Below are 18,636 nucleotides of genomic sequence, written 5' to 3' on the forward strand. Positions count from 1 at the left end.
ACGTCTCTCCCATAAAGAGGAGAACCGGGCAAAGCCTGGTGAGGTTTTTTTATTTTTCTCAAATTCTACCAACTACCAAATACTTGAGCTATAAATAGGCAAGCAGGAAGAATAGGTTCGTCAGTCGATATCCACCTGTTGAACAGTAAACCTCTCTGCCACTTTTCTATCTAGCTTTAGATAGGGAAGCAGACAGAATAATTAAGGTCAGTCGGTGCGTTTTTCTCGAATAGCGGACATTACTGCCGAAAATTACGTTTGGTCAACTACCAACTACCAAATTTACGAATTTTTCAATTTTGAATTACAATCAAGCTGGCAAGCTGGTGAAAACGGTTTTTGACAAGCCGAAAATGAGCGAGAGCATCCATAGAACCAAAACGCTTTTGCCAACAAAAATGTTTTGGTTATGGATGATGCTTTGACAGCTCAAATAACCTTGGAACGGACGGAACGGACCTAAAAATTTGGATCAAACATTTCTCTTGGATGACCCAACGATACGAGCAATTTTGTGAGACCGTGACTCTTTGTACGCGTCCGAAAAACGAATAAAACTAAAATTACATTTTTAATGATAAAATCAATGTTAAACGCAACAACCATTTTCCGAAAACAAAATTTAAATTGCCAATGACGCAGCGCGGTTCTAAATAATTGGAAGGGATTTCTTATTTGGAATTATAACTTGTGTTTATTGTACAATAGTGCACTAAAAAGTCACTTAGTTAAGAAGATAACACACGATACGAATAACCGAAAGAATGTCTTGTGTTTATGCGACTTGCTTTTGGTCGAATGTGTGTATATGTGTCTCGCTGTGGTGTCTATTATTATTGTTATTATTATGGCCCTCTCGAACGGCCCATATAAAATATTAAATGTATGGAATGCACTCTAAAACATATTGTATCCTATTTGGCCTTTTGCGTCTGTGAGACAATAAACGGAAGTGGAAATTAGCTAAATTACCATCGAACCTTTTTTTTACGATTGTTTCCTCAATATGGCAAATAACTGAGATTTTATAAAAACAAATATTAGGTATACTTATGCGAACGAGGCTAATTTTGGATATGTGCAATAGGTATATGTTGTGTGGTGGTATAGACTTTGTGCGTTTGTCTACTTAAAGAAATTGAATCAACAGGGGGTCGGAGTGGTCATCAGTATTATTCTCGGCTTTGTAATTAACGGTTTACTCGCAGAGAATGTATGTATAGTGTACTGGCGACATGCACGGAATGTTGACTTGGCTAAATAAGGAATTTAGGGAATGAAATTACAAAATTTTTGAAAGTTAATGACTATGTTGTCAAATGGATGAATATGGATTTATTACGAGATGAAACGGATATGACAGGCGTTTGTATGGTGGGAGCTAGGCAGAAGAACAGGCTTCATGAGAGGAAGAGGCGGAGAAATTCTATTTATTGTCTATCTAGATTCTAGAAGGCAGCGGGTATGAGAATTTGAAGAAAATTCAAAAGGTGTATTGCCGTCGGACATCATCCAGTATAGCCATAGCTAATAATAGCCATTTACGTATCTTTGCGTATCTTTTGCCCGTGTATCAACCATCGACAACAGATACGTAAATAACCTTTTCATGCAAAGGGACCGAATAACGAGAAAAATGCAAATCCATTCATTTGTAGATTTAGTTACTGTAACAGTTACCGGAGGCACCGTAAAAATTTCGATAATTGGCATCGCCTCGCATTCGACTCGGTATTTGCATAGAGTTTATGTTGAATTTTCCCTAAATTGTGATTAAGAAAACAGATTTAGTCAAAGATTTATTTAAACCAAAACAATCAGGTAAAATCCAGTGGCTGACATCATAAACCTTCTACAACGGTTACCACCGGCATTAGGCATTTTTTTTAGTTAGCCTCTGCTATCTGATGTCATGCGGCAATGACGACAAAACTGAGCAAAATTAGCGTGATGTGGCTAATCAAATAGAAATGTAGAAACGAATAAAGTAAAAAGTTTGTGTCAAGATCACAAGAACTGCAGTCCAAAAGTACTTTTCCGTGTGACGTGTCCAGTTTTGTACAAAGAAAATTCTATTGAGTGAGGTCCGTGATTTCCAAACCACAGACCGCGAACGCACCAGTCTCTCTCGCCGAATGATTGCACGTATTTTTCGGTGTAAAAGGGGATGCATTTGCGGTAGATTCTTTCTTTTTCGTCCTTGATAGTTTGGTCCTGGTTGATATCGTTCGTTCCATATCGAATCGTTGGGAAGATTCGTACATGGTGGTGTGGGTTATCATTTGAAAGGTAATTTTGTGTGCTTTTGGGCCAAATAGGGTCTTATGGGGTTTGGAAGCATATGCGATGAAATATGGGCACTTTAACATTTCAACTTCTCATATTTCATCGTAGATGCCTTCAAACCCCCATAAGACCCTATTTGGCCCAAAAGCACATAAAATTACCTTTCAAATGATACCCCACACCACCATATCGGCTCGTGTAACTGGAGAAATATTGGTAAGAAAAGTGCAAGTTTTCTGTTGAAAACTTCAACTGCACATATTTCAGTGTGGATTAATTTTAAAACCAATGAGTCTCTATTCGGCTCAATAGTACATGTGACTACCTTTCTAATGACACCCCACACGACCCTGTACGGCTCTTGCACCTGGAGAAATTTTGGTAAGAAAAGTGCAAATTTTCGGCTTTCGATCACCTTTCACCAGCCATAAAAGCTTCGAAGAATTTTTTTGAAAGTGGTTTTGGGTTCTAGGGTCGAAGTCCTTTCTAGGCACATAAAAAAATGTCCACTGGAAAAGTAGGTAGGCTGTTTTTCAAAAGAATCCCTCTGGATGTATGATGTATGCTTTCTTAGAGTTCGGGTGGAAGGCAATAATATCACTGAATCGACTTCTTCCGTCGGTATATCAACAGCGTACACTTCCTCGGTGAATGCTATCATTCTCAAGTAGGTTGACAATAAAATGTTTGATACTATGATGTCTTGACGTAATCAGCAGGTTGTTCGACGAGCAACTTGCAGTAACATGTTGAATGGTTTCACTCTCTTTGCCGCATTTACGACAAAGGTTGGAAGAGCTTGCGACGTCTGGGACGCAGTTGAGATTGGCATAGTTGGTGCTGAGTTTGATTGCTGAAACCCATTCGGACGACCTCTTAGTAGCCAGAGCCACAGTTCTGAAAGAACAGGTTAGTACAACCACGAAGGCGGGTGACACCTTTTATAACAGATAGTGTGAGAAATCAACTTAAAGAAAATATTTTTCTCGAAAATTCAGAATTTAGTTTTTGTTAAGTTCCATTTTACAGATTTTACATGTAAACGTCGCAGCCGTTGACGCAATTGTGTGTCACCGCCTTCGTGATCAACTCAGAGTTGTCCTAACCTGTTCTTTCAGAACCTTGGCCAGTGCGGGATAGATAAGTGGATTATACGAGTTATGCGGGTAACTAAGTGGATGCGGGAAGGTGGATGAATTTGAGAGAGAATGAATAAAGGAAGAGAGAAGTTAACAAAACTCAATTTTCTCATGGCTTGCTGAGGGTAGACAATAATGCTTGATTTCCTCTTACGCCGTATACGCTTCGTTTAGCTAAGCCACGCCACTTTTTTATTGTTTCAAGAGTAAACGGAGCGTAAACGGCCTAAGATGAAATCAAGCACTCATGAAAAATATTTTATTCAAAATTGTCCGGCTATCTCACTTAAATCGAACGATTTAAAATAACTTCAAACAAAACATACCATCGAACATGTATCCACCGATCTATCGGTAATATCTATTAGGTATCGGTAGGTATGAAACCGTAGATAGATACACACAAAAAAAAGTTTGCGTATCATCACCACCGGCGCCAACACATAAAACAATATTTTTTTCTCGACTGTCTTCAGTTATTGTTTTAGAAATTTCTTAAAGGCGACAATATTATCCAAAGGGTCTCTGTCGAAGAATTGTTTTTGTGTTTTTGTTGTTGTTGTTCCTGCTGCTTTCAGTCGGAAATCAACCATTTTTTTTTATTATGAATCTCAGCCAAAAATGTGTTACGTTACATTTGTAAATAATGTTTTCGAAAAGCAATAAAATCACTTTGAAAAGGATCGCAGAGGCAAAATATTATATGGAGGACTCTCTCGGCTCCTTTTCACAAACGTTTATTCATCATAACAATGGCACTATAACAATGGTCATAAATATCAAGTGGTTGTAGAACACAATACTTTAGTGAGACAAGATCGAGGGACAGGGAATAGGTCGGTGTGTAGAGCAAGGTGTATACAATATTATTGTATTTAAGCGAATGAACAACAATCATAAATCGTCTAGAGAGGTGTTAATTTTTGGCGACGACATAATTCCTTGTAAGTCAAGTGGATGTTCGTCGGGATTTTCATTAGATCGCATTTTTGGGTCACCGGTACGTTATCTCGACTGTTTATACATGAAAAACTCGGTTTTGTGTCCATGATATTGGCACTCATTCCCGAGCTTTGTGCGGTTGTAATTCTAATTAGAAGCTATACGTGTCCCGTGAAGTGCCAACCATAATCGATTTGCAATTAATTTGACTCTTTTATATAGCATACACATTACTGGCCTAAAATCTCGACGGTCTCGAAGATGTGTTTAAGGTAAGCCGATGCATCACCCGAATCGGATTATATTTTCTTTATCCGGATAGTCGTAGTAAACGTTTCCCTATACGACTTACAGTTAAGTAATTGTAAAGAGCTCGGGGACGAGATTCTCAGCTTCCGCGGAATTCAGCCATGAACCACCATTGAATTGAACAGCAGATTGGTGGGGGCATTACATCACAACACTTCAGTTTTGGTGAAATGTAAGAAAACAAACAATGAGAAATCTTTTCCGAGGTGGCGCAGCTGCTCAACACGCTCCGAACTGGTAATGGGATGAGCCCTGTCACTCGTAGAATCAGAGTTTATGGGACTGAATAGAGATAGAATAATTTTTGACACGTACGATACTTCGTATGTCCAGCTTTGTGGTGGCTAACCACACACACTGGCCACGAACAATGAAAGTCAAGAACAGGTATGGTCGATCGGTGAATTCGTCTTAAACGCACTCACATTTTATGTCAAAATAATATGAAAATGAGTGTGTTTAAGTACGAAAATCAAATTTGTATGTCCTCCGGGCGGACAATAGACCATATTTGTTTTACACTTTCATTGGCCACGAGTGATTGAGTTTAGGAACAAATTGAAATTTATTTCAATTATGATTCGCTAGACTTATTTTTGTGCAAATCGGTATTGTGTTCGATAGAGTACTGTATCGAGTACCACTGTCGCCATGGCCTGATGAGAAATGGTATTTTTGAACTGCATATTAATGCAAAACGTCGAACGACGTATTTAAATTTTCTCTCAGATCGAAACAGTAGTCGAAAGGTCTTTCTTAGAAGAATTGACTTCCTCTGCAAAGTTCAGTCGCAAATCATCGACAGTTATCAGATGAACGGGGCACAGCGTGAACGGGATAACCAGAGAGAAGCGTTTCGGAATAACCGTTAGATAGAAAACAAAAATTTTAGACGAAACATTTGCCTTACCATTGCGGCCTGTCGTTTATGCTGATTTGACCTGAAACCCTAAAATTGAAACACTTTTTCAACTGTCCGACATTTTTGCATCTATTGCGTTTACTATGTAACATTCCGAACACGCTACAATCAGTAAAACGCAACAGAATTTGGAAATTCTTTTTTCCGTTTTGTAACGTAAAAAGAAGGGTAAGACCTGGCCCAGAGATTAGGTCGAGTAAGTGCTGTTGTTATGGTTTTTTGCACGTATATCTGAAAGTTTACAACCGAAAACAGTTTTAAAACGGCAGAGTAAAATAAACCCTGGTTAACTTTACTCTGTCGTAGTTTTAAGCTACTTGTACCGAAAATGAGGGAAATTTTAAATTTTCCTCGGATTTTCGTCCCATTGTATGATGGAAAGTTGTACACGTGTACTTTCGCTAAATTGTGCCTAAAATCGACCGTCCATGACACATTATCCAATCCTTATACGTTCACTGTTTACCTTGATCTGTCGATAGTTTACATCATCTGATTCGCCCATGTTCACATATTGGACGATCTTTGAGATATTCTCATCAGGATTACAGAATTAATTAATTATTGATTGGCTAATGAATTAATAAAGCAAGACGATTTTACGAGATTTCATTTAGCAAAACCATTCAGCGTGCAAATATACGTTTTTATCATCGCAATATTATCGTTTGCTGAGTTTTAAAATCCGAACCGCATGCATATTCATCATGTTAGCATCCAGTAACGGATGTGTGTTATTTTAGTATTGTAGAAGACGTTTGGTATAAAATCAATGCGCAATCTTCATTTCAAATCTAATCACGTCCGCGGTAACTATGTCTTTTTAGCGACATTCGATTAATAAATTTGGATTTTTAATTGGTGCGAACTCTAAAGTTCTTGCATTTTTAAATAAGCGTAGACTGGCAAAGAATGGGACGTTAATCGAGGTACAAAAAGAACGTTCTGTTATAGTTATCTCGTGTCTGATGAATATCTAAATATATTCGGCTTGTTTACAGTTTAGACAAAAATCAAATAAAACGAAAACCAAAAAAATTGACGATTTTTGTACAAACAATCTTGATATAAATGGAAAAAAATTTGTTTTCCAAAAATCTTTAATTATTCTGGTTGATAAAGTATGGATATAGGGCGTAGAAAAAAATGTAGCAAATAAATTGATGGAATTTAAAATTCATTCATTTCATTGGAAGAATTCCTTCTTATCGATATTCATATTGTAACATCACCACGCTATTCTTAGAAGAGTCGGATGATGCAGCGTTCCATGTACCTGCCCAAACATCGGTATACACTAGCCCAGTTCACGTCAAAAAAATGTGTGCAAAACTTTCAGCAGAATGTCGTTTCCGTTTCTTTTTCCAATAATAAACAATTTCCTAGAACATCAAAATCAATAAAAAAAATGTTTAGTATACACACACCCTTAAAGTTTCATCGACATTATGAACTTACTCATATTATGACATAAATAAACGGTGTTAAGGAATCTCGCGCCGCGTCATTCACAATAATTCACAAAGTGACATCTTCCTTATACAAAATGTGTCAAAATGTGAATTATTGTGAATGACGCGGCGCGAGATTCCTAGCAACCCTCACTTTCGATGGCATTCTAAAGAGTTTGGAATGAACTGCATTTCTGAGGTCAAATGACAGAAAGATTTTTCCTCATTCATAGGTTCCACCACTTAATTGCTCTAAGACTTAGCTATTTTTGTCGTGCTTTTTTGGTAAGGGTTTGGCTCACGCTTTTTAGTCTAGGGACCACTGAAAGCCCTGTGTCCAAAGTGAGGTCCGAAGCATGAAGTGTTATTCGGTAGAGTTTAGTGCCCTGATGAAGTCGGGTTCTCGTGATATTCAATGAAAAGCGTGAACTCAGCGGCACCCTAACTTTTCTTCATCATGGCACTAAACCACGGCAGAGTAAAAGTAAACCTGGCAGGAGCGGTTCATTATTAAATCGTCAAATGAGGGACCTAATACACTGTATGAAAATGAACTCAAATGAACACTGACATAAGTTGAAAAATTTAATTCGCAAAAGATATAGTGCTACTAGATCATTCAGGAGGCCGATTTTATACCAGAACCAACAAATTTTAATTCCATGTATGAGACATAGTTTCATCACTTTCACGTACATACCCCAAAGAAGTCACTTGTGAAGAAAAATCACGTTTCAACTAAATTTGGTTCAGGAAGCCAGTGGGCCACGGCAGAGTAAAGTAACCCAGGCAAGAGCAGTCGATTTTGACGAGGGACCTAAATTCATAATTCGCTCGGAACGTGAAAAACTTGCACTTTAAGAGTGGTTGTTTCGGAACACAAAAAAAGATGTAGGTTTTGTGTCCGCAAATCATTTTCAACCAACAGACAGATTCCATATATAATGAGACTTAATTTCATCATTTTCATGTACCCCGTAAAAATCTAGATGAAAAAACATAGAAAATTCCACTATTTCCAAATAATGCGGTCACTGAAAACCCTGCGTCCAAAGTGAGGTCCGGAGCATGTAAAAGTGTTTTTCGGTAGAGTTTAGTCACGGCAAAGTAAAAGTAACCCAGGCAGGAGCGCTTGTTTGACTAGGGACCTGGCCTTTGATTTTGGTACAAAACGCTTACTAATAAAAATGCATGAAACGAATACGTAAACGATTATAACGGGACTTAGGTCCCTCCTTTTAATGTATTTTCGTCGTCTGCTCCTGTCTGATCGTGAGTGGGCAGTAGTATCCATATATAGTAGCTGATAAACATAAATGAATGAATGTGATATGATTCGATTGATTATTATTGTAATGGTGAATTTGAATCAGTCAGAGGCAGTGAAATTTCAGCATGAATTTGCTTCAGCTGTTTTTCAGCTGATCCACACAAACTACTACTACCACGCGCGTGTGTGTAGCAGCTTCAACCTTACAGATGATGGTTTGGCGGAAAAAATTTCAAAACAAGCAAAAAAATGATGTATCACACTTACATGTAAACGTCACAAATTTATTGGAATTACATAAATTTAACATTCCTTCATTTACTTAAACGAAGAAATCGGCAAATAACGATATCACAACACGAATTACTGTCACCTGACTTTTTTATGTTTTTATTTTTTCATATTTTTTGAATTTTTCGCTCCAAATATTCATCTGTAAGGCAAGGTGAGTAGAGGAGAATTGTGTTGAATTTCTGTTTGCACATTCCCTATACACTTCACGTAGTTTTGATTGTACAGTTTGTTCATTTCATTTTTACACAGTTTTAGATATGTCAGAGTTTTAAATGTACCCAGTCAATTAAGTTCTTCCAAAATTATGAATTTTTGGCGCAAAATTTAAAATTTCTATCGCGAATTCAAATATTGCGCAATTTGGGAAAAACTTAATTGACTGGGTACATTAAAAACTCTGACATATCGACAATCTTTAGAAACTGTGTAAAAATGTAAAGAACAAACTGTATGCGTGGATAAGCTGACAAACAGCTGAAGCAAATTCATGCTGAAATTTCACTGCCTCTGACTGTAATGCTAGGAATAAAACCATTTAATTTAAGATGCATCAAAGCCTGAAAAACGGTCTGAAAATTGCTTTTTCGTGTCACACAACTATTTTGTAGGTCCCGTTCCAGGATGAAATTATTTTTGTGACTGTTTACGGAGCAACCCATCCAAAATAAAGTCGAATCCTTACGTTTCCAGGACTTCTTTGAACACTAGACATTTCTTACGCTTTTGGCCATTTTTTCGGCTAACATTTCGACTTTAAAAAAATTTGAAATCACCAGAGGCCAGCTCCTAAAAATAAGTGACGTCTTCATGGTCCGCTGCCTTACCAAACCTAGAACTATAGATCTGCAGGGAATTCTGACCATTTTATGGTTCCTTTCTGAATTATCTCGATGGTTAAGGTAACAGTATAAGGAAAAACCAGGAGGGAACCAGAAAAATTCGACTTTAAAGGTTTTCATATGAATGGCGTTTCTGCCCGGAAAAACGATTTTCCATTTTCCGGAAAAAATGTTTCTTATGGCAAACTTATGAGACAAATTTTTTTTAGACGTAATTCGCACGGAGCCATTTTTTTCGACATATCGACCTGGACTAAAAAGCAATTGGAATTTTTCAAAAATAGTTTTTGAAACGCTAACTTTGGAGAATTGTGCTACTTATTTCGCTACATTAATTTTGTGTAAACATCTTTCTTGGTACATCTCCGGTCGTTAAATTCCAAAAACTAAGCCGTGCTGCTAGTTCTTGTAATTACCAGTGTCAGTGGCAGACAAATTAATGAATCAAAGAAAAAACTTAAAAATTTTCCGCCTTTATTGTTACTGCGTTTTCGATGGATATGAATACATTTTAGCGTCCATGTGGGTGGACTTTATTCCAATTGTGCCACTTCATACAAATACGATCCAAGAAGTTTTGTCTGGAAAACACAATAAAGAAAGTCAATCCGACCCTGTGCCTTGGAAAGTATCTTCCACAACTCACCCCTTCAATGTAGTTGCGAACGTCCAATTTCTCATTTTGAGAATGAGCACCGTCATCAGCTGCCCCAACTGGCAACAGGACCACATTTTTCCCGGTTGCCTGCTGGAACGTCAACGTCACCGGAATAGAACCTCCCTCGCATGTCATGTCTGGTTCAACACGATAAACATGTTGAGTGGCTCGCTTGGCCGCAACATAATGTGGATGATTCGGATCTTCAGCCCACGGCTTACCGCCATGCGACATAAAAACGCGCATTTTATTCGGCGAATCGCGTTCCGCCCATTTCGCATTGATGTAGTCGCAGACGTACTTCTCAATTGCGTCCGGCTGTTGGTTCGGCACAATGCGAATGGAGAATTTGCCGGTGACCTTCCGTGGTATGACTGTTTTCTGGCCTGGTTCGTAGAATGCGCCTTCGATGCCATGAATGGATAGACATGGATAACGCCACCTGTGCATGAGCAATTGCGTTTTGTCTTCATTGTGTAGAAGCGTCGTTGCGCCCACATCCTTTTTGAATTCGTCGACGTCAAAGCTAATCTTTTCATACGTTTCGTTTTCGTCCGGTCGCAGTGGTGCCACCTCTCTGTATAAGTTGTCGATTGGAATGTGTCCATCTTTTCTCACCAATGTTCCCAGCAGATAAACCAAATCAGTCATGGCTTCGTGTCTAATGTGTGTGTTGAAAGAAAAATGTTATCATCGTGTCGCCCAACGCATTGGAAAATGCATTTGAAACTTACACAGTACCGCCAAACACTCCGCTGTGCAGATCCTTCGACGCACACTCCACCTCCAAAAAGAAATAGCAGATTCCTCTGAGGCCGTACGTGATACACGGTTTCTCCTTTCCCAGCCAATAATTATCCGAAATGCAAACATAATCCACGTCGCTGAGAAAATCGTCCTTCCGGGCGAACAACAATTCGTCCAGTCCTTCACTTCCACTTTCCTCCATTCCTTCGAACACGAATTTAATGTTGACCGGAATTGGGATGCCCAACGCTTGAAATCCTTCGATTGCATGGATCCAGCACAAAACTGGTCCCTTGTCATCCGTGGATCCACGGCCGTACAATTTGCCGTCCTTTTCGGTTAACACAAATGGATCCGTATCCCAGCCATCTTCAATCAGTGCTGGCTGCACGTCTAAATGTCCATAAACACAGACAGTCTTCTTTGTTGGATCCTAAAAACAACACAAAATTTTAATGAGTTGAGTCAAGTTCAGCTGTTAACAAATGGAAGCTAAGGCAAGAGATAAGCAAGGTACGAGAGGTTTTTGAATAAATATTGCCAGAAACATCGTTCCTAAAGGCAGTGTAGCAATAAGGGATGTGTCAAATCGAGAATTTCCATTTGCTAATTGTCGTAGTTAGGAACCAGCCTACACTCACACCAATAATTCCAAAAATTTAGACGGCAACCCACAGAAACATGTAAAATCCTTCAAAATTTTGAAGTTCTTGGGCTAAGAAGAGTTAGAAGCGACAGAGGTGCAACGAATTGTGCGTGCATCATACTTCCCAACTCGACCTCAGAAACACAGCTCATGTAAAAGATCCGGGAACTACCATCAAAAAACGGAGGTTCTGACTCTGTCGTCGGTTCAGGATGAAGTTGAAGATCTGTGAAAAACGTTTGGTCAATTTCCCTCGTTGACCATTTCTAACTCTTAATTTTTAGGGTTTGTGGTAGTGAATGTAAAATACATTTCCCACAAGACTTTCCTAGAGGGGGCGTCATTTGTTGCATTAATTTGAACGAGGTGCTAAAAGCTTGACCTGTAAAGAGGGATTCTTCTGAAAAACAGAAGACCGAAATCAGACGCATTTTCTATTGGAATGTTTGATATGTGCCCAGTAAGGTATTCAATCCCAGAAGCCAAAACCACTTTCAAAAAAATTCTTCGAAGCTTGTGTGGCTAGTGTGAGGTCATCAAAAACCGAAAACTTGCACTTTTCTTACAAAAATTTCTCCAGTTACACGAGCTGTACAAGGTCGTGTGGGGTGTCATTAGAAAGGTAATTGCATGTACTTCCGGGGAAAATAGGGTCTTATTGGGTTTAAAAGTCATCCACACTAAGATATGTACAGTTGAAGTTTTCAACCGAAAAACGACGGAAAACTTACACTTTTCTTACAGAAATTTCTCGAGGTACACGAAACGTGCATGGTCGTGTGAGGTGTCATTAGAAAGGTAATTGCACGTACTTTCAGGGAAAAAAGGGTCTTATTGTGGTTTGGAAGCATCTACGACGAATATGAGAAGTTGAAATGTTTAAGTGCTTATATTGGATCGTTTACTGTTCCGATTAGACAACAGTCGTACCACACATTTTACATTTTCTGAACTAACAATCATCCCAACAAAAATCTCTTCGAGAAAAGTGTGACGCAGTCTTTGAAGTACAATTTCTAAAATGAATGATATCGCTAGAGTTGACGCTTTCAGCTTCGTTACGCAAAAATTAAATTTTACACCCAATTTTAGTTCAAACAAGCTGGCTTAGTTTTATCTCATCATCTGCCAAATAATTTTTACCAAAAAAAGATTTGACTGGAAACAACCAAAATTTCACAAAAAAAATCTGCGTCGCAAAGTGGCAAATGTTCAGGAACAGACCAGCAAGAAAATTTATCTGCCACATGCGACGCAGATTTTTTTGCTAAAATTTTGGTTGTTTTTTTTGGTAAAAATTATTTGGCAGATGATGAGAAAACCTAAGCCAGCTTGTTTGAACTAAAATTGGGTGTAAAATTTAATTTTTGCGTAACGAAGCTGAAAGCGTCAACTCTAGCGATATCATTCATTTTAGAAATTGTATTTCAAAGACTGCGTCACACTTTTCTCGAAGAGATTTTTGTTGGGATATCAGTCGTTTTAGAAGTTTTAGAACACTGCTTTTTATAACAGTTTATAACGGAAATTCGGAAATTTGGCGAAATTTGAAAATTTGGCGAAAATCGAAAATTTGACGAAATTCGAAAATTTGACGAAATTCGAAAATTTAACGAAAATTGAAAATTTAACGAAAATCGAAAATTTGACGAAAATCGAAAATTTGACGAAAATCGAAAATTTGACGAAAATCGAAAATTTGACGAAATTCGAAAATTTGACGAAATTCGAAAATTTGACGAAAATCGAAAATTTGACGAAATTCGAAAATTTGACGAAATTCGAAAATTTGACGAAAATCGAAAATTTGACGAAAATCGAAAATTTGACGAAAATCGAAAATTTGAAGAAATTTGACGAAGAAAGTAATTCTCTATCTGCCACCATTCAAGAAATATCTCCAAAACCCCAATTGACCCACCCATTTCCAACTTTCGACATTTTTCGCAAATGCCCTTCTTTTCTACTCGTAAAACTCTGAGACTTTGCCGAATAAAGTAACTCTCTATCTGCCACCATTCAAGAAATACCTCTAAAAACATAATTGACCCACCCATTTCCAACTTTCGACATTTTTCACATATGCTCCTCTGTTCTACTCGTAAAACTCTGAGACTTTGCCGAAGAAAGTAATTCTCTATCTCTCATAACCCAAAAAAATTTTAGTCCTTTCATCCTACGCTCGAGTAGCTCAAAATTTGGTCACTCTATTCACTCTAGCTCAAACGAATTTGCCCCGAATTTTTTAATTATTTGTTTGTTCGAATCGTGTTACGAATACCTTTCATTTGATGGGTCGCACGCCTCTGTAGGTTTCAATGCAGCTAAGCTACAGCCGAAAACGCGTTCCCGACCCTCGAAAACCACACTCAGAAACCACTTCGAGGCCAATTAAACAAAATTCTGAATTTTCCTGGGGTAATGGCGTATCACAATTTAATTTTTATGCCCACCCTGAGGTTCCTGCAAAATTTCATGGAAATTGGCTGACTAGTTTCCGAGATCGACCGTCGATAGATAGACAGATAGATAGACAGACAGATAGAAACATACAGAGTAAGTTGAAAGATTTTGATTGTTTGGAAAACGTTAATTTGGTGCATTTTCTATCAAAGTGACCAACTTCAAAACGATGTATCTCCGGCAATTTTAAACCTACATAGTCGAGTGATAGCTCGTTTTGCTCGTATTTGAAGCGCGAATAAGATAGAATAGGATTTGTGGTGATACAGGCCAAAGGAAAGAAACTTAAATTCTCGCCTATATATTGTTGCCGCGTCTCAAAAAATTTTCTTCTTTCTTTTTTTGGAAGTTAGACTGCGTCAAGTCCTCCGCTAACGCTCCGGACATGATGATCGTCGTTGGTATTTTTCCTTTAGCCCATATATTCGCTCAACGGAAAATTTCTGATATGAACCCGTATACCGACAAACCACATGTTTACTTGTTTGTTCACCACACAACCGATAATCCAATCAATTGTTGTCGAAACGAATCATTCAACAGATAAGACTGCGATTTTTATCAGCAATTTGAAAACAATATGAGACCACAGCCCATCGATCATGTGTGAAATACTTACGTTTCCCAAAATGCCCAAAATTACTTTCGGCAGAGCGAGCTTTGTACCATCGGGGAGTGTTTGAACGCCAACATCAGCCAATTCAACCGTTGTACCGATGGCCTTCAACTTGTCAACGGTCCAATTGACCATAGTCGTTATATCGGGACGTTTTTCTGGCCATGCTGATACAGACTTGATGGCAACGGCATCACTCAAGTTTTTTATGTACTCGGCCTTATGTCCGTCAACGTACCTAAAATGTCAATCGGTTTTTTTAGCACATTGATATAGCTGATCATAACTACTACAGTGGTGTTTAGGCATGAATTTGCTTCAGCTGGTCCATTTATTATAACAAGACTGCTCATACGTCTTTATACCGTCTTACCACTATCACGCACGTGCGTTTCACTATTTCACCCACATATAAACAGAATAAGTGAACCAGCTGAAAAACAATGCCTACATTTCATTGACGTCCACTGTATACTGATTGAGAAGTTTACACGCTGGCTGGCTATTATGAGTTAACAACGACTGTTGATTGTAAAGAACATTGGCCCATAATAGGAGTGTTCAGATTTTAAGAAGACGTAACGATACAGTAATTTCAATGATCCTTGAATCATCTTTCAAATGTTTGTTTTGACGTCGTGCATTTCAGGAATCAGGCGGTCCGACGCCTGCCAGTAAGGTTACAATGAAAGGAACATACTATTGCTCATATTCTGAATGAATTTAGAAAACCGTGCCAGTCACAGGACTTAGAGCTTCTGGATGACAAAACGCGTTGTCTATAGAAATGTTCCACAGACGAGCCCAGATCGCTGTCAGCATTGTATTTAACTGTTCCCCTTCGTTGCAATAACAGTTCTTAGGACTATGGTTTGAGGGGAAACGCTTTAAAATCATTTTCGAAATACTGCAGTGACCTAACATTGATTGTACGAGATGACGCTACTACGATTATCAATTCGAAAAAGTGACTTATCAGCCGCACTTGAGATAATTCATTCGATAACAGTGTTTTATTGCAAGACTCCTCGACAACCGTATTAAAGAGAAGTATTAAAGTTTCGTGAAAGTTTCTAAATTAAAATTTGTGATTGATGGTCAAGTTATTAGTTATAGGTGGCAGTAGACATTTCGGTTTAACGGCGTTTTTATTATCTCTTTTGAACGATATTAAGGCCCAACGAACGATATTATCGTCCAAAGAACGATACTATCGTCCAAAGAACGATAATATCGTCCAAAGAACGATAATATCGTCCAAAGAACGATATTATCGTCCAAAGAACGATATTATCGTCCAAAGAACGATATTATCGTCCAAAGAACGATATTATCGTCCAAAAAACGATAATGTCGTTCTTTGGTCTATAAATCGTTCAGAAAACGAAAATATCGTCCACATGACGGTATTATCGTTTTGTGAACGATAGTATCGTTCCTGACGATATCCTGTCCCGCCACCATAGAATTGGGTTCCTGAAAACTGTGTTGAAGAATACCATTTGTAGCTTGTCACAACTTAAATTGTGCGCAAATGAGATGATAAGTCAGATAAAAGGTTATTGCTCACTGAGCAATGCTCATTCATTTTATCTCCCAACCATACACCAACCGCAAAAGTCGGTGTATTATAGAACAGCACAGAATGTTGTTGGCTTTTCTTATCATCGATTGTAACCACATATCCTCTAGCCTCTGCTTGCATTATTCAGACCAGTGAGTGATTTAAACAAAGCGAAACCGAATTTTGTCGTTGCAATCATATTTTTGGAATTGAAATCGATCTCTTTGTTTATTTCAAAACAAGAATGCATTTGACTCATCGGTCACAACTGGTTCGGTCATTGTTCCCGATTACAAATGAATTAGTTGTCATAAGATTTTGTCAATTATTGCTTTCTCTATAATCAACGCTTATTGGCCACAGTGGCAACAGTCAAAGCTGTTATAAATAAACGCTTTTTGTATACATAACTAGCCGGTAGATATGATCTCTATCAGTAACATCTGATCTTCACTAACGGCAAAATGTTTGACTAAAGACCAATAATACTCACTCAAACAATCTCTTCAACGGCTCTGGTAACGGAATTGCGGACATTATAACACAGAAATTCAATTTGAGTCGAAAGGCACAACAAATTCAAAAACAAATTTCTTCCAAATTAAAACTGACACCTCACTCAATGAATGAGAATGGAATGATTATATACTCTCACTATTTGACAGGAAAAACTTAATGGCATACTAACACACACAACATGGTGTAAATGTGAATCTGTCAGTGACTGATACACACATACAACAGCGATAGTAGTCTTCAGGCGTGATGAATGAAACTACATTATCATTATATTGGCGGGGTTTTTTCAGAAAAATTGAAAAAAAAAAATCTCACTCGTTTCGTTGAATGAACGTCAACACAAGGTATGGTCGAATGTCAAACTTTGTATGTAGCGGAGGACATGTAGCGTAGGTTTGTATGAACAGACCATACCTGGTTTATACTTTTATTATTGACAACGAAAACATATAAGCGATTTAAGGTAACAATGGCTCCAATGGCTATATAGGTTTCTTCCAAGGTCCTTCAAAATGTCAATCGTCATCCACAAAGAAGCCAACACAACCTCACTTTATGTTTGCCTTTGTGGATGTCGGTCGTTTGTTTTCGGCCTGTCAAAATTCGTTTTTACCATACGATGGAAGAAACCTATTGTATGAAATGCCAACTGTCATGTTCACGGATGCAAAACGGAATGAAAACGGATGACTGCGAATTCAGACTTAAGCCCAACTCAGAGTCGTCCATTTAGTTCATCCGTGTACTTGACAGATGTGTTCAAACAATAGAATGTAGGCGGAGTTTACGTAAACGGATGAACATTTGTTGTAAACGGATGAATTTGTCTTCTAAACGGATGATTTTTTTTTTTAGACTGAAAGCACCTTTACTCTTGCCAATGCCACTTTTATTCTCTGGAAAACCGATCTCTGTGGATGAAGCCGTGTTCGTTACAGCTTACAGTTATTCGGAACAAACCACTCAAACATTTGGGTTTATGTTCAAACGTTTGCTCATTTTCTTTGCATATATATTCAAGGCTGTATACTTGGGGAGGTCACGCGCAGATACAGATCAGAGAGATGCTAATATAACGGCTGGGTCGTTTCGACGGAAAGAGGGAATATGTCGAGGGAATATGTCGAATGATTTTAAAATTGGTTGAGAGAAAATGTATTGAATTCTCTCTCAAAAACCCAACTGTCATTCGACATATTCCCTCTGTCCGTCGAAACGACCCAGTCGTCAAATTAACATCTCTCTGATACAGATACGCGGGTGACACACCAAAGTTGATGATAAAATGGCGGATTTCATTTTTTTACTTGGAAAATCATCAGAAGTTGTGTGTTCCCGCGTATCTAATAAAATGTCGGTCTGCGTGACCTCCCCAAGTTTACAGCCTTGCATATATTACCAGGTTGGGCTCTCCTTGGATGATTTTTGGATGCACAGAGTGTGTGTGTGTGTGTGTGTGTAACACATTGTGAGAAGTCGAACTCTTGCAATAAGGTTTTTGACGTCAACTACAAATAACTTTTCGGAAAGCCCCAACTTAAAAATCAACCAAAGACATGACTTTCCTACAGTTGTAGGCCTTTGCAATCCAAACAATAGATCATTGTCAATGTCGTTTGAGCTGTCAAATAAGTTGTCAATTTCACAAAGCTAACCGCAAATCGAACAAAAAAAGTATTGGATGGTGAGACGCCACACAAATTTTCATCCATTTCAAGCGGCGGCTTTGTGAACGAAACATCTTTTGAGGTTAGCTTTGTGAAATTGACAACTCATTTGACACATTTTGAGAGAAGATACCGCTATTTGACACTGATCTATGGAGGTTGTAGGTCTTTGGACAACATGTCAAATAGATTCCTAACCGTACATTAAGAGCTAACTATATGCACGTGACCTCTCAGCTTAATCACTAGTTGAGAAATAATCTGGCTTTTCAAAGCGCTACATCCATAACGGTTATGGAGTGAC

General features: G+C 38.2%; 1 protein-coding gene across 1 annotated transcript; it reads right to left on the reverse strand.

Annotated features, from left to right (window-relative positions):
* Positions 1-9,916: 9,916 nt before the first annotated feature.
* Positions 9,917-16,806, reverse strand: LOC119083678 (cytosolic non-specific dipeptidase). Its single transcript, XM_037193462.1, has 5 exons — positions 16,640-16,806; positions 14,586-14,820; positions 10,845-11,290; positions 10,099-10,771; positions 9,917-10,033 (listed from the first exon to the last, which is right to left on the reverse strand). The coding sequence occupies exons 1-5, from the start codon at positions 16,681-16,683 to the stop codon at positions 9,986-9,988; spliced, it is 1,446 nt and encodes a 481-aa protein (XP_037049357.1). The 5' UTR covers positions 16,684-16,806; the 3' UTR covers positions 9,917-9,985.
* Between the last annotated feature and the right edge of the window lie 1,830 nt (positions 16,807-18,636).

The sequence above is a fragment of the Bradysia coprophila genome, unplaced genomic scaffold, assembly GCF_014529535.1.
Source record: "Bradysia coprophila strain Holo2 unplaced genomic scaffold, BU_Bcop_v1 contig_70, whole genome shotgun sequence".
NCBI lineage: Eukaryota > Metazoa > Arthropoda > Insecta > Diptera > Sciaridae > Bradysia > Bradysia coprophila.

Coding starts and splice junctions, on each gene's coding strand:
- LOC119083678 (XM_037193462.1), bottom strand. CDS start 16,683: ATGTCCGCAATTCCGTTACCAGAGCCGTTGAAGAGATTGTTTGA. Junction 11,291..14,585: donor TTTTGGGCATTTTGGGAAAC/GTAAGTATTTCA, acceptor TGTTGTTTTTAG/GATCCAACAAAGAAGACTGT. Junction 10,034..10,098: donor TTCGCAACTACATTGAAGGG/GTGAGTTGTGGA, acceptor TGTGTTTTCCAG/ACAAAACTTCTTGGATCGTA.